The sequence below is a fragment of the Phaethon aethereus genome, assembly GCF_964289735.1.
Source record: "Phaethon aethereus genome assembly, chromosome: 9".
Classification (NCBI taxonomy): domain Eukaryota; kingdom Metazoa; phylum Chordata; class Aves; order Phaethontiformes; family Phaethontidae; genus Phaethon; species Phaethon aethereus.
Window position 1 is genome coordinate 12,010,706 of NC_138585.1, and position 25,442 is coordinate 12,036,147.

Below are 25,442 nucleotides of genomic sequence, written 5' to 3' on the forward strand. Positions count from 1 at the left end.
CTACCAGTGCAGGGAGCATTTCATTGCTTGTAGCCAGGTATCCATAGCAGGTGTGTATTCCTCAGAGTCCTTCTGGGGCTCAAAAACGGCTTCTATTCGCCTTAGCTTCTTTAGTTGTTCTTTGTCAGTCCAAAATCCTATAAACAGAAAGTTCATTCTCAAGCTTAACTGCAAATATGTTATTTTTGAGTTGTTTTAATTTATTTCCAAGAGATTTAAGGCAGAAACACAGTAAGAAATAATGACAGCTTTTCTTTACTCAGCCAACAACTTTCTCAGAGGGAAGCATATTTTTAACATTGTGAAACTCCCTTCCAATAGCATCCACTTATTTGGAATCCTGACAACAGCACATCTGCTTAACTGGGACAGTTTCCAAGGAACAGTTCTGGTACACTGAAGCTCCCTTAGGTTTCATCCACACTGTGCTTTCGGCTGCAGGTCCCTCTCCACGAAGAAGGGCCACAGAAACCAAGACTTGGCACTAGTTGCTTTCCTACTGTCTTAAAAAATTGCACAAATGGCAGAAAACAGCTGGTATTACATACTCAGATTAATCTGTACTATTGAATCATTCTTGTCTATCAAAGGCTGCAGCTTTCTTGAAGTTTTAATTCCTGAATTAAGTCTTACCTGAGCACACAATTTTTATCTTACAGTTGTGTTATTTACATACCAAAGCAACTGAATGAAGTTAATATCCACCTACTAAATATATTTCCATTAAGCAAAACCATTGACAGTTTGTAGTTTTAAGCCTGGTTAATTACATACAAGAATTCTGTGTGAGTAGAGTTGGATTTTTTTCCCTGTTAATAGTTTATTTTGTACTTCCATTGTGTTTATTTCCGTGAAGACCCTAAAGAATAAAGGCTCAGGTCACAGATGACGGGGGACAGCTTCAGCAGGAATGACACGGCTGCACGTAAGCACAGCAGCTTCCTTGTCACGTGATCCATCCCCACCGAGCACCACTCCAGGCAGTGCCAATATGGGAAGGGATGCAGCGTCCTGGCCAAGGAAGAGGGAAGCCGCAAGACAAGGTTCAACTCTTTCTTCTCCAGTAGTATATCCTTCTAAATGTACATGAATCTTACAAACGTTTGTGCAGAACTCACTGTCACTATTCACTTTTGTAAAACTAAACAAATATATAACTGCTCAGCAAATTGGGTCACTCTGTTAGAAATACAAACAAGGTCCTTGATTTGGTTTATGTATGACATTGTCATCTGTTTCTTTGGTCTGTCAAGTACAAGTACGTGGGTACAAAGCACTATGCAGAGAAACATAAACACTACTTACCTTGGGTTCCCACAAAAATGGCTAAAGTAATTCTTTGGGGAGTTTTTACAATCATTTGAAGTTATGCTCTGTTTTCTTATGATTTCTTTTTTCTCCGTATTTACGAACATGCATTATGAAGGGAAAAGCAAAACCCCTTTAAATGAATACATACCTGAAGCAAGGCCTGCTAGAAAAGCAGCACCAAGGCTAGACATGTCTGTATTGGCAGGTTTTTCTATTTTCTTATTAATTAAATCTGAAGTCATCTGCATGACAAAACTATTATTACTGACACCTCCATCAGCTCTATAGGGAGAGGGGAAGAATTAAAAAAAAATCATTTAGTTCAAATGCTTATTGCCAACATTTCAGAAAACAACTTCTGGGGTTTCACACCTATGCATAAATCTTCCTGTCACTCATGCACAAATGCATTTCCATTTTATGCGCAAATTTAGAAGCCAGCACAAGGTTCCTAGGGAAAAAAAAAGAATGCCTATAACCTAGGGGCAGAATGGCAGACAGACAGGGACATAGGACAGACACAGACATAGGACAGACAACGGAAAGCAATTTACAATCCTACTAAAAAAACCCATTAAGTCTACCTCATTATCTTCTAATGTTTAATCCACAAGCTGAATTGCTACTGATCATAGTTAACTGTTACAGTCACTATATGAAACAGCAATTTTATACTAATGAATAAAACAGGAACAATTTAAAGCTTACATTGCAATGTAAATGGGATCAGAATTCTAACGTGCCCTAGGCAGTACTTCCACACTTCCCATTTTTCAGTTCGCAGTCTTAATACAGCTTCTCAAATTTTGGATGCAATATTTCTATGTAAAAAGGCTTCCTAAGGAATAAAAAATTCCAGTACTTTTCATCTTTTCCTCTTCATTAAGAACCCTAAGCCTGGCTGTTACTTCATTTTTCCCTACTCTGTCCCAGGATGTGATGGAAGACAGAAAAACTTTTACCTCCCCCAACTTTGTACTTTCACTTTTCTTCCAGTACTCAGAAGTCTGATTTCTCAACTGTCTACATGCCTGCCAGTCTATTTCTTTCTTTGCATGGGTATTGGAAAAAAAGCCACAAGAGGGACAGGAACACTCCCCTCTCTGTTCTTGACTGTGGTATCACCATGACCCCTGGCTGCCAGAAGGAGGAATTTTGCAGAGCTTTAGTGTGAGAGGGCTTGAGGCTCTAAGACAACTGGTGTGTTCAAACGAAGTACCTACCAAAATGTGCAACATAGTTTTCCAGCAACGTGTAATTCAGCTAAACTTTTCCAAGACATCATGAAAAGCATATTCTAGGGATCACAGTTACCTCACTAAGTTTGATTTGCTTCCTTAAAGACTGAAGCAAAACCAATGTCTTAACAATTGAATTGTAAAAACAGTCTCCCTCTTTCCCTCACAAATAGATCCAGTTTTACCTGATGTCTTCAAAAAATATTCAGTCTGTGAGAGACCCAGCACAAAAAAATTCAGTACAAAAGACTAATAATAAAGGGTAGAATGAGCTTTGTGGTAGGCATTGCTGTAAGCATTCTAGTGCTACTTGAAAACATGAATTCCCCCCCCCCCATTTTTTTTTTTTATAAATTAGAGCACTCATCCACTGACAATCACTGATGCTAATAGTTTAAATAAGAACCAACCCTTCTGTGGGTAGACTGTACTGCCACTTAAGTTACATTAACATTTGACTTGGTAATCATCTATTTCTCAGCAGCAGAATTTTTACAGTAAGATAAAATGCATAATAAAGTTGACACCTATTTGTAATCAAACTCCAATATATAAAATTTAAAAGTTACTCAGAACTTACCGAATCGTTTGAAGAGGAATGCGTACCTTCTTCACAATGATATCATAAAGCTGTTTGTTTCTTTAAAAAAATGTTTAGTTGAATTAAGCATTATATATTCCATAAAGTGTTTCCAGTATCTACATAGTCAGAAAATAAAATACAAGGCAAAAAATGCCTCAGTTGTGTCAGAACTGCTGCAATTGCTAGCAAGCTTCCAGAATGCATAAATTAAAAAAAAAAAAAAAGAAACCCTGAAACTGGTCTTTGTTATACACCATTACAAAGGTTATTACACCTATGGCTAAATCACAGTCCATTCTATAACAAGTCACTGTAGAAGGTACATTTTTCCCCACCTGAAATTGCTGATAGGTTTCTACAGACAAGATACAATTGTTGTAACAAGTGGTTTAGCATGAGGAAAGTAGGCTGCACAAGAGTGTTAATCAGAGTTTATCCAGCTGTTCTTTAAACGGAACATCTGAAGGCTGAAAATTTGACTTGTTCTGAATTAATTTCATTTAATGGAAGAAAACCTAAACACAAAGGATCTCTACCCTTTTCTAGCTAGGTATTTGAATGAGATGAGATTCTTAACATCCCTGTTTTCAAGAGACCCATGCTTCAGTTCAGGCATTACTGCATCTCACGTTCCTCTTACAGTGGAGGAAAAAATGCATTAGAACCAGCTGCAGCAATTCAGAACGTTCGCTTCTCCAGACACCCTGCTTGCCTCTTTGCAGGAGGTTATTATGCCCAAAGCAGAGCTGGTGACTAGGTGGAAGGAATCGTATCAGTGCTCCCTAACTGGCCACAGTGCAGCGTGAGCCAGGCTCAAACCATATTCAACTTCAGTTTGAGGCAGGCTGGGCAGTTTTGCAAGGCAGAACCAATCTGTTCCACAGTGAGCTACTGATGTGACATCATCAGTGACTACCAGTAATATCTTTAGCCTTGAAGGTTAGATCTGGAAGTTGTTGTCTCTATCTGGTTACTTAATAACAAAACCTCTGAACTAATAAATACACACAAGTTTATTTGTAAAGTGTTAAGGGAAAAAAAAAAAGGGAAGCAGTTAAAACTCCTTTTCAGTGTAACAGTAATGGACTGCTACAGTTTATATTTTACAAACTGCAGAAGTCCATGTATCCATTTAACACTGCTGATCAAAGTAAAAACAAACAGAAGAAAATATAAGCAAGAAATTAAGCAAACAGTACCTGAAAGCCACAGATTCCAGTATAGCTCGTACAAGATGGTTTCTGGTAGTGGATGGTTTCAGCCCCATGAAAGAGGCACATAAATATGGGTCATTCACAGAAACCTGCAGGAAAGATTTCACCGTGAGTTCAGTGAATTGTATTTGTAGGCTTTTGAGAAAGGAGTCAAATAGTAAGAAAAAAAACAACTTACGAGAACGACAGGCAGCATAGTGAAAGAAGAAAATTGAAAACAGTATGTAAGAGGTATATTGTGTTATTTTAGCTAACTCAGTGAACAGTTTAAATAGATTCTTTCAACAGCAAAAAGTTCAAGTGATTTCCTCCGAATCTGACATAATAAATAACACTAATCTCTATGACTTCTCTTTAAAATACATGTAGTGTATGCTTCAAGTGTCTAGGACAGGGCACACTGATATTGCTGTTCTCTAGGAACATTTCACCACCCTCCCCCTTTTTTTCTTTTTTAAACAGTCCTAAACTGCTGAAAGAAAGATGAAATTACTTTTAAAAGTAACACTGAAAAGGATGGTAATACTTTTTATTAGTTTATAGCACAGCCTGTTCTCAGTGACACTGATAAAGAGAGTCCAACGAAAATTCTAGTGGTCACTAAGTTGTCTTTTTTTTTTTTTTTTTCAGGAAAACTAGAGAACCGATTGATGAATCTCGTCTCCACTCCTCTGATGAAATTTATCACAAAATACTAGTTTGCTGGTCTGTACCTTGTTTGTGACAAAATAAAATCTTATTTTCACTGTAGACAGTAATTTTTAAATTAAAACAATCCTTTCCAGTTGTGTTGTGCTAAATATCAATTATGACAACACTTACCAGAAGTTTGAATTTCACTTTATAAATATATGTATATGCATGTATAAGCACAATTTAAGAAAATGCTACCATATGTTAAAAAAGAACTATGTATGGATAGGTAGACAAAGGGAAAACTGGCGTTTTGCAGAAGTTCCTAAATAGAAACTTCTGCATTAAAGTCAAATAAAATATTCTTTTTTTCCATATACAAGTACCCTTTTCATTCTAAGAATGGAACCACTTGTCCAGCTCAGTAGCATAATAAAGATTCATGGCTTACAAGTTTACAGATTTTCATATACAAAATAATAAGCTAAAAAGCACAGACTCATATTATATATAGGGGTGAGTATTTTGAAAGAATCAATCATTAAAGAAAAAAGAGGCAGTGCATATATATGCATACACCCCAATGAAGAGTCCTAAGGTTACTATTTACCACAGCAAATTAAGCCTGGAAACCCCTGTTTCCAGCAGAATGAGTAAAAGGAAAAAAGATTAATGCACATATTCACTCATTTTGAAATACCCTTTCACAATGATGCTCCTCTCAGTGCACTGCATCACAGCAGTAGAATTCAGTAAGAAAGAAACTTGTTCTTACTGTCTTTAACATGAACGAGTAGAGAAACATTTTACTCTGTGCAGGAAATGAACATACGGACTTCATAAGAACCCTCCGCAACCACTATCATTTTGAAGTCTAAGAACCATTACCATACAACCAATTTGTATCTAGCCAGTGAAGCTACACAGACACATTACAGTCCCAGAAGTGTTCAACTCTATTAATGTCCCTTTTCATACCACTTAATCCACCCAATTTCTAAACTGATACAAATTATGTTACCATGAGTCTACTAGCTAAGCACGTTCCACTGAAATAAGGAGGGCTTTTAAAAGGCAAAGAAATTCACATTGGTGAATACTATTAGTGGTAAGAAGATGCCACAGTTAAAGAGAAATCCGTTCAGTTTTCTAAGTACGGCTTCTAAATTTGTACTGGGAATATTAGAATTAGGGAAAAAGAGTGCGAATCAATGTTTACCAAGAAGCTAGCTGGGGTTCCTTCTGGAGACAGTGTCAAGAAAGCAAGGGGGAGACCAACCCTCAAAGCAAAACCAAAACCAGACAAACAAAAATGAGGATTAACCATCATCTCTAGAACTTGAATATTAATAGAACTAAAGGTTCAAAAAAGATTCAGACTAACATTTGTCTACCTCAGGATTCCTGTCTGCAAATACTGAAATTTGGCATGGCTCAACATTTGCTTATTCACAGCACAATTACTCACAGTAAACGCTAAATGGAAACATCACAGCATAATCAAGCTTTATACCTCTAAAAATAAATATAATGATTAAGTCAGCTGTTTGAGAGAGAAGGTAGCTAGGCTACCTGCAGAAGAAATTGAATTTTTCTTTGCCTTGTTCCATTAACATACAGGACTTATACAAAGGTAAGGTTAGAGAAGTTAAGTTTCTTTAGAAAAAGACACTAGTCCTGGCAATGATCAAACCGAGTATGGTAGATCAATGAAGATTAAAAAAACCAAACAAAAACCAACTCACTTTTGGACACACATAGAGAAAGGAGCTGTCAAAAACTGTCTAGATCCAAAATGTATGTATTCAAACTAATAAATTACTATCTAAGACTTCTAAGAGAAAAGAGGTGGTGGTGATTTTTGAGGGAAAAAGAAAAAAGAATACCGTTTTCAACTTAATGGCTTTTCTTTGTTTGGGTAAAATAGTAACTTTTGAACACCTGACAGGTTCAAACATCAGTTGTCTATGCATCAAAGAACCAGCTGATGGCAGACATTACTAAACCCCCACAGCACGGCAACAGCTTTCCCTTCATCTTGCCTGGTCCATCTGTCCAATGCAGTTTATAATGCTAATATTCCAAATGACAACTTGGAGACCAGGGCTATACTGCAGAGCTTCTCTTGAACAGCAACACCGATTAGAAAAACAAAGTTCTGCAGAGACATGGGTATTTTCATGTTGACAAACCCACAATGTAGAAACAGCTATGCTGCTTGAAAGCGTGCTTTTTAGTCAGATTATCTGATGTTGCTTAGGGAAGTGGCATAACTAGACGAAAAAGTTTTGCCGTGCTGCACAGTCTCTAAGCTAGCAATGGCTACATTAGCAAAACCTGTCTATTTTCATTCTGTATGAAGAATAGATACTCTTCTGTATGATAAGCCTAAGAGCTCTGGCTTGCAGCTCTGTCATATTTTGTGGCGACAAATTACAAACTTACCAACTGTCAAACCCATACTGGAAGCAACTGCTTTGTAGCTGAGTATGTCAACTCCCCAGCTATCACAATTTGTCATTTAATGTAATGTATTAACTGGCATTCCCATTGATCCCAATCTAGACTAATATGCCAGACGGAACTGCAGCATCAATATCACCTTTGTTGCTGCCTCTGCACAGGGACAGTAACTCACATTTTAAATGAAACTCAAGAGGGATCATGAATCATAGGTGGAAAGGACAGACATGAGGATACACAAGTCTCTAGCATAAACGGAAAGCGAGTAGAAAGAATCCAGAGCTTGTGACCCAGACAGGATCAAGTAATTGCAGTTAAGTTCCTCAAACAGAGAGGGAAATGGACGGGACTAAAGTGGAGAACAAGTGCCAGGAACTCCTTACTATACACACTGTGCTCAGCAACATGTCACAAACCCTATTTTAAAGGGGAAAATCTAATTCAGATTAAATCTGCATATCAAAGAAGTATCTAAATATTACTATCTTTGCTTTTCGTAACACCAGGACTTGCAATCTATTTAAGTACATTTAAGTATTCTGATGAATTGCAACCTACGTCTTGAAAACAGGCAGAATAAAATGAATTATTTTAGAACAGTGCTTAGAAGTATTGTATCAATGAAGGCTGTGGATGAGGCAGAAAAGCTATGGGATCAGTTTCTGTCTCTGCAGGCGCTGCCTGAGTTACTGTGGGCAAGTAATTTAGTTTATCTGTCCCCCAGGCCTCCATTTGCAAAATAGAAGTAATTGAAGTAATTTTCCTATTTCATACAGCTTCTCTCATGGCGGGGTGGGGGGGGGGGGGTGGGGTGGGGGGGGGGGTGTGTGTGGGGGGGTGTGGGGGGGGGGGGATGGGGGGGGTGGGGGTGTGTGTGTGGGGGGGTGTGTGTGTGGGGGGGTGTGTGGGTGGGTGGGTGGGGGGGTGTGTGGGTGGGTGGGTGGGGGGGGTGTGTGTGGGTGGGTGGGTGGGGGGGTGTGTGTGGGTGGGTGGGTGTGTGTTTTGTTTAAGCATTCTGATATGACAGTGATCTTCATGTGTTGTGGTGAGGGACAGACAATAAGAACCCAAGTAGTACAGAATAAATACTGTGATAAGATGAAATGACTACATTTGAACATGTAAAAGTTAAAATTTTAACTGGGTTATTAAAAATATATTCTCAATTATATTAATAAAAATTTTACCTGAAAACCTGGAACAAAGCAAACGCCTTGAGAATCAACAATACTCCGTGCCATTTTTGCTGTTTCATCTACATTGGTGAAAAGATCTGTAAAGATTCATAAATCACGTGCTTTTATTATTTACTTCAATTTCTTCATATATTACAAGAGACAAAAATCTAGAGTTGGACTATTTCCTTTTCTAATATTCTTGAACTACATGTTCTAAGGGAAGTGATCACTTCTCCTGTATTTTATGTCTATCAGTCACATTAAAAAACCCCAACCTATTCAGATGAAGACTAAATTCAAAAGGATCTTCTCGCATCTGTTATGCTACAGCCTTTTAATCTTCACATCCTGTAAAAGGTTATTAGCTTTCCAAATAGACATAAATGGAAATCAAGAATGCTAACAATGGCACCCTAAGTATGTGAAAAACCCCAAAGACATTAGTGTCAGCCCAAGCACCAAATGACTACAGAGAAGGTCCTTAATACCCAGCATTTTATCAGCACCCTTAATATTTTTACAAGTGACTGACACATAAATATAAATAAGGCAGGTCCTAATATCACCTCTTTGATAGACATTTTTATTCTCTGTCTAGCCAGATGTCTCCTTTCCTAAGTCTATAGACATCGCTCTTTAGCTTGTTCTTCACCCACATGCAATTCTTAGTACTAACACCCATCTTCTGTAGTTTTAACTAATAAAGTCCTTATGTGGCCACATAGTATATTTTTACAGATGACTAGAAGTCTTCCATAAATGAGACCTATTGCTTTTTCTTGTCTAAAAAGTAAATTCTCCTATCAAATATACATTAGGTTAATCTAGCTCAATTCATTTTTGAAAAACCCATGTTGGTAACTTACCAGAGTTTCAATTTACCTTTGCAACCTTCATAGATTTGTTTGAAAGCTTTGGATCCTACTGTACTCAGACTAATAAGCCTAAATCACATCTTTTCCTTCTTCTTTTTTTTGCTATTACTAAACTATATATAGTACCTCTATATCATGACAGAAAATGAAAAAAATAAGATAGACTTCACCCTGAAATTTCACATACTACTTTTTCAAAATTCTTGTAAGTGATCTGATCCCACTAAAAGCAACCCATTAAACTAAGTTTGTCTTGCTGCAGAAATTCCTATTTCCGAACCGTTACCACTATTATATGTCTCATCTTCATCGATGTTGACCCTCACCATCCTTACTGAGGCCATTAGCTTACCTTGTCTTTTGGCCCAATTCCTTCTGTAGAGCAAAACTTTTACCCTTCTCTTTATTCGTAAAGCTGATAAAAGTTTCTGAATTCTGCTTCTCTGCAATCATATTTCCAGAAAATAAAGGTCTTACTTATTAGAGAGTTTATAGCAGTGTGCCTATGTTTTTTATCTCCCTCTAAAACTTCCCCAATTTTTGCCTGTGGTAACAACTATAGGTCATGTCCATTTCACTATTGGCTAGCTAAAAATCCTTCATAGTATTGCTCTGCAATAATATCCATTTTAAGTATGGCTAAGTTCCATATGGGTAAGTATCCATTTTAAGTACGGAATTTGAAGTAGCAAGCTGATATATGTACCACTGACACTTGCAGCTGCAGCACTGAACTGTGTATCAAATTGAGTAACTTCCTCAAAAGACTAGTGGCTGTTATTCTCTAGGCTCAGTCAAATGTTGAAGATCTGAGGACCAATCTAAGTCATACTTAATCCTTAAGGGCACATACATGAGCATGTATATGCACATATGCACCAGAAATTGACAATCAAGAAATGTGGAATTTTGTGGTGAGTTACACTTCAGGAAAACCTCTCTCAGATAACCCAAAGTTTGAGACACTAATTCCTTTTTCGAATCCTAGTAAAGGTGTACTAAATTTCTAACTAAAACAAGTTAATAGTTTATTAGAACACTCAGAATTGTTGTCCTATAAAAAAATCAGTGCTTTTGAACATCAACTACTATAGATCTAGTATTCCTCTCTAGTCTTTAATTAAATTGGAATGCACATCTTTTCATTACATAATAGTCACAGCCAAAAGGCACATTACTTCTATGTGAAGCAACATAAACACCACCGTTAATTTATTTTTAAAAGTTCTTAATGTTGTTTTCATATAACTCAAATCTGTTATTAATTCTGAGATGTACAGCTAGAGATCTCTCAAAAGCACTACAGCCAGTGTTTGTTGAATACTGCATTTACAATCATGCTACCTAGACTTAACCCGTAGTCAATTTCTGTGCTTCTCAGCTAAACATTCACGTCCAAATATCTTGAAGGCATAAAACTAACTTGAGATGGGTCTCCTTTACACTGTTTCTATTCAAGCCTGGATACCATGTTAAAAAAAAAAAAAAGAAAGAAAGAAAGAGGGCATCAAGAAGTTTGTCATGCTCAAGAGAAAGCAAGTGAAGAGTAAAATGTTTCAGGAAAATAAAAGCCTCCAAATGCAGGGAGGGTCTGAGAGGCAGAGTCTGATGAGGAGATGATTGTGTAAACCAAACTCCCTGCACTAAACACACTCAGCAGAGAACCTACTAATGAGACTGTGCATTTTCTGCTGTCCAACACATGTAGGCTATTTTCTTCAATTATGCACAATAAAACCAAGCCCAATAACATAACTATAACCCTATAAAACAGCTTCTTAAGTAGTAATATTTCACACTATATACAATTAAAGAACTACTTACTTATATCCTGAGCCCATTTTATGGCAGTGCCAATGTCTGACATACAGCCTTCAGTTAAGTAAACAACTTCTTCCCCAATCTTCCAACCAATCAGTGGATACAGACCTTAATTATTTTCCATGAAACAAAACAAAACACCTAGTTAAATGTTTCCAGAAAAACATATACAAGCACCCCCCCAACAAACCCACTAATTAAAAAAAAATAGATTTTATTCCAATTGCTTTGCAGAATTCAAGCTTAAAAAAATGTCATCGATGAAGGTTAAAAGTATTGTTTAAAAGTTTAGTGACTGAATTACAAGACTCAAACAAGTTTGTTAAGCCAACGTTAACCTAAAAAAAAAATTACTATCAAATTACAAAAACGCCCTCTTTAAGCTAACGGGAAACGCTATCTACACCTACTTCTTTTTTAAATGATAAGAGATTGTATATGCTTAAAAATTTATCAATACTTTTCAATTTGTTTTCAATCCATCTAATTTTCCCCAATGGTTTCTAAAAGGTCAGAATTTATTTCCCCAAGACATAAAACGTGAAGGCTGGGCTTTCAAATGGGAAGCACAAATACTAAACCAGACATACACAGAAAAAAAAGCAACACAAACTTAGAACATAGATCCTATTCATAGAAGAGGATGAAAGTGATATACTTTTTGATTCCTTTTTCAATATACAATGTCTCCTCACATAGAAAGCAAAAAAAGAAAGCAAGTTTCACAGTTTGCCCATCCTTGTCCCCAACAAAGGCTACTGTCAGTTAACTATAGCATTTTACCTGTATGTTTGCCTAATATAAACACCAAGCACCCAAACTCATTAAAAATATTTGGGGACCTATGTTGTCTGTAACTACAAAAGATGAGCACTTCCATGGTTAACATGATGGGATGTGCAGGAAGTTACGACTTCCACTAAGTAGTGTTGGCTGTATAGTGACTCAAAAAAAAAACCAAAACACCAAACCCACAAAACCAATGACTTGGAAGGTTTTTTCCTTTTTTTCCTCATAAGAAAGGCAGAAATACCTAAGGCAAACACGGTTAGTTTATTTGAAAACACTGTACAGCACCTTTCAAAGAGCTGTCTCCTTGAAGGTACTATTACATTAGAAATAAACAGCAAATAATGAGGATAAATTTGATTTGTTCTCCCTTTGCCCCCTCCCCCCGATATGTTGAAACCTTAAAGAAAGGAGAGACATACTACTTAAAACAGTGTGAACTCAAGACCTTTTTGTTTGATATCTGTATTAGTAAGAACATGAATAAAAGTCCCGCAGAGTACTGCTTTTAATGCTAACGCAAAAGGACTTCATTATTTAGCTGAACAATAGCTGTTCTCCAGCACTGCAGCTAGACAAATGGGTTTTCAGGTCACTCAGTAAGAACCTAAGCATTCACTAGCCACTGTGATCAAAAGTTCTCCCAACACAAGTATGGTAACTGCTGGAGTGAAGAAAGCACCCAGACTTTATGGGACCCTGCTCAGGACCCAGATATCATGGGTAATGCCACAAAGGTAAATGAGCCCAAAAAAACTAAAGGACCAGAAAAGCGTCAGAAGGATCTAGGGATTCTCCCACTTTCTTAAGGTGACTTTGCTAATATACAATGTCTCTCACACAATCATCTCCAGTTTGCTTGCCAGTGTTCAAAAGAATGGTATGGTAGCACTAGTGCAATTTCAGAAACTTGGTTAGTGCTGGAGGCACTCCGGTGCTTATAAGGGAAAACAAATCAGCAGCACCTATTTATATTAAGGTTTGTATTTGTCTCTTGAAAAGAAAAAGTGATATGTATATCTCACTGGTGCAGGTCTCCCTAATCTTTATTTTCTACCAAAGATGAATCTGCAAAGAAGCAAGACCGAACAATTCACTGAGCTGAAAGCCCTAGAGAAGGACAGCTAATTAGGGACAGAGAGGTCCATCAGGTGGCCTTCCTAGAGATGCTTACACCAGAGTCTCTTGTAATGTAACATAATCTACCTCCAGGGAAGAGATCAACATGACACTTGGCATGACCAGTGTTAATAAGAACTATCAGATTGCCAGAGAGAGAGATTTTAAATCTACGCAATATGCTTCCATCACCGAATTGTGAGAAGTGCTGTTCTTGAAGGAACTTTTTTTTTTTTAATAAACTGTCATATATAGCAATTAAACATAGACCAGAAACTCGAAAAGCAGCTAATGAATAGCACGCACAAGGATGCTGTAGGGATTCATCTTGCAGTCTTAAATACATATGTCAACTTTAAAGATTGAACACGTTACATCTCATGCCCAGGGCCCCGAGAAAGCTAGGTACTTAACTTGTCCTACTAATCATACCACACGACAGCCAAAGAACATAGCAAAAATAATTTTAACACAAATAACAGCCTAAAGCAGTAAAAGTTTCACAGCACTGCCTTGAAGTTTTCAACTCCTATCAGATCACAATAGCTAAATATTTTCTTAGAACAGAACGAAATGGAAAAACCTTACAGCATGTTTTTGCTATTACATTTCGACAGACTACATACATATGATTTCCTACGTAAAAGTCTCATCACAATGACAAAATTAAGTAGGCCTAAAAAGCATTTGCATTCATAGGGCATTCAATGTCTATGCTATTCAGTTCTGACACATCTCATGTTATTTGCCAAGGTCCTTCCAGACTTCAGCTAGTAAAAGTCTTCTTAGCACACTGCTGTCCTCTGCCCCAGCCCTCTCATTTTAAATTGTAGGCTTCCCAAAATCAGTAACTCTTTAAAAATCTGACAGACAGAAAGAGACTGTGCAGGCAAATTTATTTCAGTATCGTCTGTTGCTCTCTTGACAAATAGCCATCTATGACAAATTAACAAGCTTGACAGACCACAAATGTTCAGAACGACAAAGTTTTAAATACTAGAAACACATTGGGGATCCCATTTCTAGCATTTTAAAATAAAACTAATAATTACTAATCCTGCATTACCTCACTGCAGGTACTTCAAAGCATAAGGGCTCAAAAAGAGGAACTTAAGAGGCACTTAGAGCAACCCACTGGCATATTTTGATGTGAGAAACCAGAGGACAAACCCCCTTTTTCTCCATCCCTGTATTGTATAATACCGCTATCAAGAAGAACACGGCGGGGGGAAGCAGGGATGCAGGTAGTAGGCATAATTACTAGCGATGTTACTTATGCTTCTCAAGAAGAGAATTTATTTCAGGATAACAAAGATCTACATTTCTAATTAAAAAACTCCACAGTCTGTTCTGAAAACACTTTCAAGCTGTTTTTCTACAGCCAAAGACAGAAGGAAAAGCACAGCCCTGTTTTAGACTGTTTTGTACCCTCATCATTAAGGGCTGTCAAGTAATGTCAAATACTCTAAAACCAAAATTTCACTTTTACCTCTTTGTGATGCGAAGAGATGCTCTCCAGTATTCACATTCCAGAAACCACCTGTTCCCATGGTGAGTTTAACATCTCCTGGCTGAAAGCAGCATTCTCCAAACATCGCTGACTGCTGATCAGCTACCTGCCACATCAACAAAACAAATACAAGTTAGCTACCAAGTACCAACTTAAAATGCTGCTGGATTTTAAAGTATCATTACAAACACTTCAGAGTTCTGAATACAAATAACTATTCAGAAAGGAACTGAGTGAGGACTCATATACCATTTCTTAAGTATTTGCAGGCCATTCCAACAGTCAGATTTATCACTACAATCAAATTAAATCAGGTTTGGGCACTACGTGAACATCTGTAGTATTGCTTGTGACACAGAAATGTGTTATGGAAACAAAAGAAATATTTTATGTTTTAGTATTTGACAAGGATAAACAGGGCATTTGCAATCCCAGGGAGCAGAACAGAGTAGCTTGGCTTGAATTCCTCTTCCTCCCAAGTAGAAAGTTGAATTTTTGAGGTCTCACCTTCCTTTTTCTCTGCTACCCCTCCTGTACCAAATTATTCCATGCCCAATTTTTCAACAATGCTGATGGTTCTTAAAGGCATTTACTTACGTTTGTGTCTTGGTGAAACGGTAAATTTACAGATAAATTGAGTCTACAATTCTTTAAAAATAGCATGAGAAATTCATGTTAGCTAGATGACATTTTTTCCAATTAGCTCAATTCAAGCAGATTTTTCTGCAAATCATCACTTTACAAAAATAATGGGTTTTTCTTATCCAAATCCTAATTACTGAGGCAAGAACGTGTTAATCGCTATTTAATTTTAGTGAAGAAATAAAAGGTACCACAAGTGAATCTATTAACAAATACTCTTATATAAAGCATTGCATACAGTCTTACTGAAGTCCAGCCAGGATGGACCCCATTGCACAACTTTATCTAGAAAAACTGCTTTTAAGCCAGAGAGACATGTTACCAGAGCTTAGAGCAGAACCCATCTCTGTTAAGTCCTACATTCAGTGCTTAATCATTTGGTCATCTAACCTGAAAGGACCTCAACCTCTAAAATTCCCTTCCTGTTCCTCTCTCCTCCTTTCCCCCTAAGGTTGTAAACTGAGTTTTTGGAGAAAAATTCAACAATCAATTCTACTGTAGTTAAGTCATAGAGACAGAATAGAGAATGCTTACTAAACAAGCAAGTGTTAAATAAAATCTAGATAAAAAGAATATATGTACAAATATACAGATTTAAGTAAGAAAACACTTTCACTCACCACTGCCATTATTGGAATAGGTACCCCAAATATTTCAGAGTCAGCCGATCCAAAGTTGAAGCTTAAAACAAATGTTATGGAGAAACATCACGACACTGAACTGACTTTTTTGTTAAAATGAAATCTAGATACAAGGCCTGCATCTGCATCACATATGAAAGGTAATACTACCCATTTATTTTAAAGAAAGCATTAAAACTATCACTTCAAGAAATACTGATAGTAAAAATAAAGTTTTGGATGTTGTGTTAAAAAAGTTCATCTCCATATAAAAATAATTTAACTTTTTTGGCTTATCGATATATTACTTGGCCTGTGCAGATTATGTAGCATTTTTTTTAAAGGCAATTAATTTAACAGTTATCATGTTCTTTCATATATGCCCTCATAATTACCTTGTGTCTTTCACTGGAGGATAAATAGACATTGGAATGGAAAGTAAACTACACAAAGCAGGGTTCCAAGATTTCTGAAATAATATGGAAAAGGTAAAAATGTCAGCAACTCTCTCAGAAGCACAATAAATAGCAACAACATTTTTTCAGAACAGCACATACCGTAAAGGGTTCAAAAACGCCTGTAGCACTGGCATTTGAGTAATCTGTAGCATACACAGAACCTACCATAAAAAAAAAACCCACAAAGATTTTAGATAATCAAATATTTAAGAGTAATTTTAAACATACTTTTTCTTTAAACACCTCAGTGGCTCCCACAAAATAGAAACTGAGTGTCTATAGGCAAAGTCATAATGATACAATGGGCACACAAACTTTACCTGCTGCTCACTATAATGTGTATATATTAATTACCTTATTTTACCCTCACGGAACTGGCTGGAAGAGAGCCAGTACTTTTGGCAAGATGTAAAACACTGACTGCATCACTATCTATCATAATCGATCCAATTGGTCAGGCATTAGCCCTCAGGATGAAAATTGGTAATTCTCCCACATTTGTAACAATTCTTTGCTCTTTTGCTTTCACAGGTACTTTTCTTCAGTCAAGGCCAATTAGTTCTGGTAGTCCTCTTCAAATCTTAAATGCTTAAAAGGTTGATTACACTGAATACTTATTTCCCTTTCTGGCTAGCCCTCCAGGCAGGCCCAAAGAAGAATTAATTCAGAATTAATTTTTTAAAAACAGTAAATATATTGCAATATTAATCAATTATAAAAAAGCACAAATTGTTTAAAAAAGTATTTGAATTCTAGGGTGTATCAATAACAGTGATGAACATCATTACTTAGATTCCAGTATCTTTTATTAATATTTAAAAGGAGCTGTAACGTTCACCTTTAGTTAATCTATACAGTAACCACGTGTCAACTGTTCCAAAGCAGCAGTTATTTTTTTTGGCAGCTTCTTCAGCCTGGGAACAAAAAAATACAGTAAAAAAAAAGTATTTGCAACTGGGTACAATAGAGAGGAATGTATTTCCCGATTCCTCTTCCCATTTTCTTTGTGGTTAATGATAATGTCCCCAGAAAATAAGTCTCTGATTGCTAACATTTCTTCTAAAAAGGGCGAGTTGGCTATATAACTAACATCCTACAGTTCATGCTCCTAATAGAGAATAAGCACAGTTTCTTACACTACCTGCTAAGGAAAGAAAAGTAATTAATCTTCTACTGCGGTGGCATCAGAGCCTTAAGAAGGGAAACTTTATAGTCACAATTATAACAGTAGTGAACAAAGAAAACAAAGTCCTGCATACTGCACTTAAAAAATTAACAGAAATAGAAGGAATAAATCTACTTTAAAATACGTGCTTGAGACAATAAAGACAGAGCCATTGTTTTTTGGTTTATGATGTCTGTAAAGAGTTCAAAATGTTATTTTCCTTGGAATTTTTTTCCCCTTTAAAATGGGAAATTCAGTTTTCATCTAATTTCTACTGATACTGTGTACAACTACCGAATTCAGAAAAAGAACATACAAACTAAATTAACTCAAAACACGACTGAATACATTATCCTCTGTATTTAAAAGCCATGAATTTTTGAGCTTCCTGGTTTGATAGTCATATATTTTAAGTATCAGTGCCTGACACAACGTGGGAGAACATTCATCTCGCACTGAAAACTCAGCAGCTGCATAACCTTAAATTCCAAAATCCTCCAAATTCACCCCTCACATTTTCAACAGGTCCAGCCAAAAGATGCCAGTAAAAAATTATACTTGACCTTCTAAATAATTAGTTTTGTGACAGAAACTACCAGACAAAACTAAAAAAATTTCAGAGTTTCTTTACACAGGGTAGAAAATGGATGATAACCATTTTCTTCAAAAATAATTTTAAAATTAAGATAGAAAACAAGATGACTAAAGTTACAATAGGAAGAAACAAGGAAAATGGTAATCATGAGAGCAAAGAATACAGCAACAAATAGCTTGGTGCTCATTAGTCCATTAGATTATTCCAGCACAACTTACTTTACGTGTATTCTCCAATTTACACTGCAACAAAAAGCAAACCAAACTGCAGTGTTTGATTGTTCAGGATGATATTATTTGTGAAACTGTGAACACTGGAATAATGCAGAGTGGAAAGATAAGAGTGCCAGTTGAAAATAAATACAACTGCCATGCAAAACTAGAGTGCAAACAATTTTAAAACAAAGTACAATTACTAACTGTGTAGTCATATGAAGTTAAATAAGGTGATCTGATTATGTTATTTATGCATGAAGAAAACATTTTACTATTACACATTTCCAGAATCAGAGAAAAAAGTTTTATAAACATGAGTGGATATTTATGTAGACAGGCTTTGAACATTAACACAGATAAAAGTCTTTCATTCTGGTTCTTCTGAGGAAAAGAACAAGCAAGAAAAAACTGAAGAGGGTGCAACCAACCTAAGTTACTAGCCATTATTATTTAAGAAAGCTGTTATTTTTCCCTTTCCAGCTTACCTCATGTATGTTTTTAAAAACCCATGACAACTTCATAGAACTCTGTTGTGTTGAAAAAGTAAGAAAACTTGGTGCCAAATATCGATCATTCCCGGTCAAGAAATGAAGCACTGTAAAAATAACATGGATTACCTGTTTCAAAAGAAAACAGTTACTTAATTTTTAATGTCTCCCTTTAAGGGTTTCTGATCAATTATCTTTAAAAGACGACAACACAGATGATGATGCTGATGACATGAGATTAGATTCAGAAAGCTAAAATTCTGCGAGAGAATCCTTACATAGGATTTCAACAGAGAGTCTTCCCACAACAAATACCACAGAAAAATGCTGCTGCATTAAGCAAGTCTGTCACACTGATAGAGACTGCTCTGTATTATGAAGACAGGTCACCTTTATGAGCACAACGCATGAGGTGGTTGACAGCGTTACCTACCATTATTCCAGTGGAAGTTCTCCTACAGTAGACAGGCTCAGTCATGTTTTACTAGATTAACCAAAATTTAATCATTAATCAAGTTTTCATTCACATCAGAAATCAGTGGCAAACCCAAGAATTTAACTTCTTATTGTGAGTGTGCTAGTTAGTTTCCATTTACAGGAAAAGTAACTTCAGTTCTTCCACTTAGAGCAAATCCTTGTCTTCAAAAGATAAGAAGCACAAGCTATGAGCAGCATAAAATGCACCTTCTATAGATAATCTGAGCAAAGAATACATTTTAAAAAAGCAACAAACAAAAAACTGCCAACCAATAACTACCTACATCCACAAATTATGCTGTAATAGTGTTAACATGCAACATTTTAATACAACAAAGAGACTAAAAAGTAACAAAATGCTTGCTAGACCTACAGGTACCTTTTCCCATAATTAACTACCTTCAGGCTCTCAGTACTGCATTTTTTCTTGGTCCTATCATCCATGCAAATCTTGCTCAGTTAAATGTTTTTAGGCCACAGCACATCATAGTAACAGGACACTTGCAGTATTTAATATATTGCCCTTACTCTACATAAAAGTGAAATAGTTGTAATATGTCCAAGCAGTAGCTGGCTTAGCACAGTTTTACCTTCAGCAGAAGGGACTTATTCCAGGAATTCACAAGTTCAATACTTCTTAAGTCTTGCCAACTTATGAAATTATGAAAAGGTTTCCCTGTCCTCCTGAAAAACAGTATTTGAACATTCCCATTTAAAACTAGAGAACATACACTGCCCAAAAAATTCAACATCATTCATCATTTCCAGTCAGGACACCTAAAACTAGTTCAATTCCTAAAGCAAGTGCATATCCTCCTGGTGCATTTGAGGAATTAGTAATAGGGGCACGGACATTTTGAGTGTGAGGCTTCTTACCGGAATTAGAAAATACCTATATATTCATCTCTTCCAAAGTACTAAGAACAAAACAAAAAGGACACACACTTATAAACCGTTCTGAACTGCTGTAAGGTGTGGCTGTGCAAACAGAAGAGAACATGAGTGACTGACATTTGTTGCTTTCAGGTTGTGACTTGACCAAGTTCAACATTTCTACAGTCTGCTTCTATGAATACTAATTCATTTTAAACACCACACAATACACATACTTGTGCCATGTAATGAAAGTTGCTCTCTGCGTTGAGATGCCAAGACCAGCAATTTGCCTCATGTGAAGTCCCGCAGCTAAAAGAGAAAAACAAACCACACACACACACACAAAATTATTTGAAGAAACAAACAAAAATACAGCTTTTCCAATATAACTATAAAACCTACAGAATACTTAATTTAAGAGAATATAAATCTCTACGGACTGACAAACTAAGTGGCTAGAACAGTGAAATATCTGCGAACTTGAGTCAGACCAACTGATTCCAAACCAGGTGAATAAACCTACATATTTTACAGAAGCAGCTGTGGCACACTGATCCTTTACACTTTCTGAAAGGCCTGTTGACACTTTACTTGAACAATCCCAGAGACAGGCAGGCAGGTTACATACGCCTACATAATCAATCAAAATGTGCATTTCACATGGATGACTGTGAATCAAAGCACAAACAGAAGGAGTAAGTACCTCTACAAACTTACGGAAAGAAATTCCATAAAGAAACAAAATTAAATTCATTCTGTAGGCAATAAAGAGATTCATGTCAATACGCCATGATTTTTTACATTGCTTTAATAATGACATCTCACCTTATATATTATATTCCTTAAACAATTTTTCAGAATTCCTAAGAGCAAACGTGCTTAAACCACATATCACTGAATGCAACAAACTATACTTCAAATTCCGAAGTATAAAAATGTACATTTGGGTATACACCAATTTTGCTGTTAAATCTTACCTTCACGTAACTGTTACAGAACATTGTTTCCAATATATGTAACTGTAAATAATTAAATATGTCCACAGCTGTTTTCAAAGCAGCTCTGGTCAGCTTCCCAAGTACCTCCATGCATGCTTCCAGAAGCAAAATTATGGGAAAAAAAAAATACATTAAGAAATTCCACTTAAATGACAGACTACCTATTTTGTCCAAAGTACTGTTACTCTGAAGGGCTCTCAATCCCACTACTTGAAGAAATCACAGGTTAAGTAGGTTCTGCTCATAGATGTTCTCATGTTAACTTTCATGTGCAAAGCTACTCATTTGCGTAAGCATATACTGCAGACTCTACAACCGAGTGATGATTACAGAAGTGGTTTCAGAGAGAAAGGACATGTCTTGCTCTGCTGACTTCTGCGTGTGCTTCTGCACCTTCCCTCATACTGGTCCTTGTATTCACACAGGCAGTGGTATCAAGGCCCTCAACCAGCTGAAGATCAAATCGGTGCTTTTGCAACGCTACCTGCTCCAACTGCCTGCACAAGTGCTGCTGGTAGCACGAGCTTACGGGAGGAAGACCTGGGAGTGGGTGGCTTGAGAACGGCAGCATTTCTTTTCCAGTAGCAGCTGGGTCTAAACCAAAGGCAAAGCTGCAGCGCACTGTGGATTAGAGTGGCACGTCTGTCTTCTCCCCATCGCCACAAGCTGCATGCTCCCATCACTTTTCCTGTGACAACTATCATGCTCTCTAGACCCCAATGAGAGTAGATCTAACTTCCATTAAAGGAAAAAACAAACAGAAGACAAAGTACAGATACTTTTCAGCTAAGACGGTGAGCTAAGGTGTCTCTGGGAATGGCTGAATGTGTACCAAAGTGTGAGATGGGGTGAGACCATGGAAACAGAAGCAGTTTCCTCCTTTAGGTAGTACTAGTCAGCTCATCCACCCACGCATGGAATCACATCTTAGCTCTACAAGGCCTGTAAACTGAAGTGCTCCTATGCCTTCTTTCTGCTTCCACACAGTCATTCCTGCCCCAGGTACCACACCCTCTCTTGCGCTGGCACAAGCACTTGTGAAGCTCTGCTGGCACAAACAACTGCACAGTGATTTGACTCAGGAAGCTGCTCTAGACTTGAAACAATCCTGTAAAAAGGAGGGTGGGACGGCTCCTTCTGACAGCAGTATGGGCTTACACTCACTTATATTACACAACCGTTTAAAAATGACTTGCTGACAGTGTGCACAGCTTGGCCACAAGAAAAGCTTCCCCTTTTAAAACTAGTTGAAAAATCTTGCTTCCCACTGTGCCCCACAGGGTGGGAGTGGAGGAAGCTAGTAAGGTCTTTAGGGGTTGAGGTGGCATTGCTATTCTTGTGACAGAACAGTTGCAGCTGCTGAGAAAACAGACCAAGAGCCCAAAATAATCAGCTGCAGCTTACACCTGGTAATGGTTACTTTCCCTGCCCTCTAGGCTGCCCTCCAAGAGCAGTTTTGCCTTGATCCTGCTTGGAGGCAGAGCAACACTTGGAGACCAAACTGCAAGCGAGGCTGAACAGGAGGAGCTTTAGGCACTGAAAGAAAGAGTATGACGCACACACACACGACAAGAAGGCTGGAGCACTGTGAGAAAGCGAGCTGGGGTGCAGCTGACAGGTCTACGGCATCAGCATGGCACAGAAGGTGATCCATGCTGGATGGCAGAACGCTGGAGTTGGCATAATGGGACAGCCATAGAGCAGAGAGTAAGCGCACGGTTAGAGCAGAAGCCAGAAAAGGGAGAAAAAACAAAACCTTCCGAAGTTTGACAGAAAAGGGGGTTGTGTTTTAGTGCGTGGAGTACTAGGAAACTTTCGGCTAAAGTACAAATAGAGAAGAATGGTAATACAGAAATCGGATGGTAAGAACTGTTCATAGTTTGGATGGGAAAAGTGGGAGTATCAGGTTGTAATCGAGTGAGCATAACTATGCAGCATCCTGCTTTCATTCTCTCATACACTCACATCCGCACAAACAAAGCGGCAGTAGAACAATGAGGAATCGGAAGGGGAGACAAGCCTATTCTCTGTTCATACACAGAGCATCTGGAGGAAAGCAGACAGACAAGGGGGAAGGACAGATATACAAAAAGCTGGAGCAACAAGGCGCTGTCACTGACGTGTAAATCGAGTATCCGCACTGCTTCTGCTTCTACTTCAACTCTAATCTGGCCTGACCAAAAGAAAAAAAAAGTAACTGAAGTGTCCTATTTACATAATGATTGAATATGCCTTAAAGCATGTTGTAGACCTGAGCTCAGCGATGAATTTTCAGTACTTTAAAAAAATAATTTTATTATCTAATTAACTAATTTTACTAATTTTCATTAATAATTAACTTCTCAAATTTTATAAGCCATTACCTTGGACAGCATCTTTTATTACACCAACAAACTGACACCACAGCACTTCAGGATCTAATTCAACCCAGCCGGGACGAGGATACAGCGATTCCACCTGTTCTCGAAAGACACACAACATTGTTATGATCCCTAGTTCACAGAAACCTACATTCTTCTGAAAGTTTGTACACTTTTGGTTTTGCTTTTTTCTGTTCATAATTTTCTGAAACTACTGCAAGAGGAGAAACAACACATGGTTAAACGGTGGGTGTGTGATCTCTAGAAGACGTCCTCTGTTCAGAGGGAATAAAGAAGCCCAAACCCCCAGATACTGGGGAGCCTGTAAACCCCTTTTGGGGCTCCAAACTGGAAACCTGGATTCTCAGAGAGCCCTTTGGCTCCGCTGCTGAACTCAGATGTGGATGCCCCTGAGCAGCTCGCCAACAGTGTGGCACTGCAGGCCTCCAAGAACATCCCCTTCCACCTCTGAAAATCTGCCCGACTTCTTACACTTCCCCTCGCTGCAACCTTTTCACTGCAATAGCTAACAATAAAAATCTGAATTCTGGAGATCATCTCGATCCCAAAATCGTGAACCATGCAAACCAAAAGCGCCCTAAAACTCACATTCCAAAGTTAGCACTTCTTTTACACGGCGCTGTTACATAATTGGACGCATGTAAACGCAAGTCCTACACAAGCCTCCACTATGTCCCGCTAACAGAAGCTGTTTTGTTTGAAGAGGGATTAGTGGATAAGCGACTAAAGCGAAGGTAACAGGGCAAGGTGGGCGGCAGCAAGCGCTGAGAGGTAGCGGGGCGAGCTGAATGGCGGTATCCCCCCAGGCCGGGGGTTTCGTTTCACCCAGGCTGTCCCTCGGGAATCCGTCCCTGGAGCCGGCCCCGTTCAGGGGATGCCCGTGCACTGGGTGAGCGCCCGTGAAGGCTCCCCACGCCGCGCCCCGACCCGCGCAGCCCGCCGCCTCCCCGGGGACCCGCCGCTCAAAGCCGCCCGGCCCTGGCGGGGGAGCGGGCACGGTCGGGCCCGCCCGCGGGCGCCCGCCGCCGCCGGCGGCTCCTGAGGCAAATGCCGCCTCGGGCCGCTCCCGCCCGGGGAAGGGCGGCCCGCGCCGCTCGGCCTGGCGGCGAGGTGAGGGTGCCGCCCGCCGCTGCCCGCCCGCCGCGGATTCACCTTCCTGCAGCTGGAGCCTCTGACCGCGGCCGCCCGGTCATAGACGTGGCACTTCACCACCGTGCTGCCCACGTCCACCCCCACCACGTACCGCGCGGGGGCGGCGCCGCTCTCCTGCTGCCCGCACGGCATGGCCCGCCACGCAGGGGTCGCGGAGTGCGGCCGGGCGGCCGCCGCCCGCCTGAAAACCGCCACCCCGCCGTCCGGCCCCGCCGCGGGGCGGGCGCCCGGCCGGGCCTATGGGCGCGGGGAGCGCGGCGGCGGGGGGCGGGTCGCGCCGCGGAGGTGCCGCCGGGCTGGCAGGTGGCGGCCGCCGGCGGCGGGGGCGGGCCTCGGCAGGCTGCGGCCTGGCAGCGCGGCCCCCGAGGGCCCGGCCCCGCGGCAGAGGCCAGCGCTGGGCTGCTGCCGGGAGGGCGGCCGGGCGGCGCAGCTCCCTGCCGCCGGGGCTGGCGGCCCCTCACGGGGCGGGGGACTGCTTTCCCGGCAGCGACGGCGCCTTCCCAGGGGGGCCGGGCCGTGGGCCCCAGGCTTCCACTGACAGAGCAAACACACCAAAACAAACCGCATGTTTACTCTGGGCGGTTTCTGGATAAATTTACCAATTACAGTAAAGGACCTTTAACTAAACACCAAGTGTTAAA

The 25,442-nt window shown here is 39.2% G+C and overlaps 1 protein-coding gene across 1 annotated transcript; it reads right to left on the minus strand.

Annotated features, from left to right (window-relative positions):
- Positions 1-24,933, minus strand: GK5 (glycerol kinase 5; the record flags this gene model as incomplete). Its single annotated transcript, XM_082003330.1, has 16 exons — positions 1-137; positions 1,460-1,593; positions 3,130-3,189; positions 4,332-4,435; positions 8,630-8,715; positions 11,320-11,424; positions 14,714-14,840; positions 15,997-16,057; positions 16,392-16,465; positions 16,554-16,615; positions 17,293-17,368; positions 18,915-19,046; positions 19,985-20,078; positions 20,504-20,579; positions 23,632-23,725; positions 24,802-24,933. The coding sequence occupies 16 exons, from the start codon at positions 24,931-24,933 to the stop codon at positions 1-3; spliced, it is 1,554 nt and encodes a 517-aa protein (XP_081859456.1).
- Between the last annotated feature and the right edge of the window lie 509 nt (positions 24,934-25,442).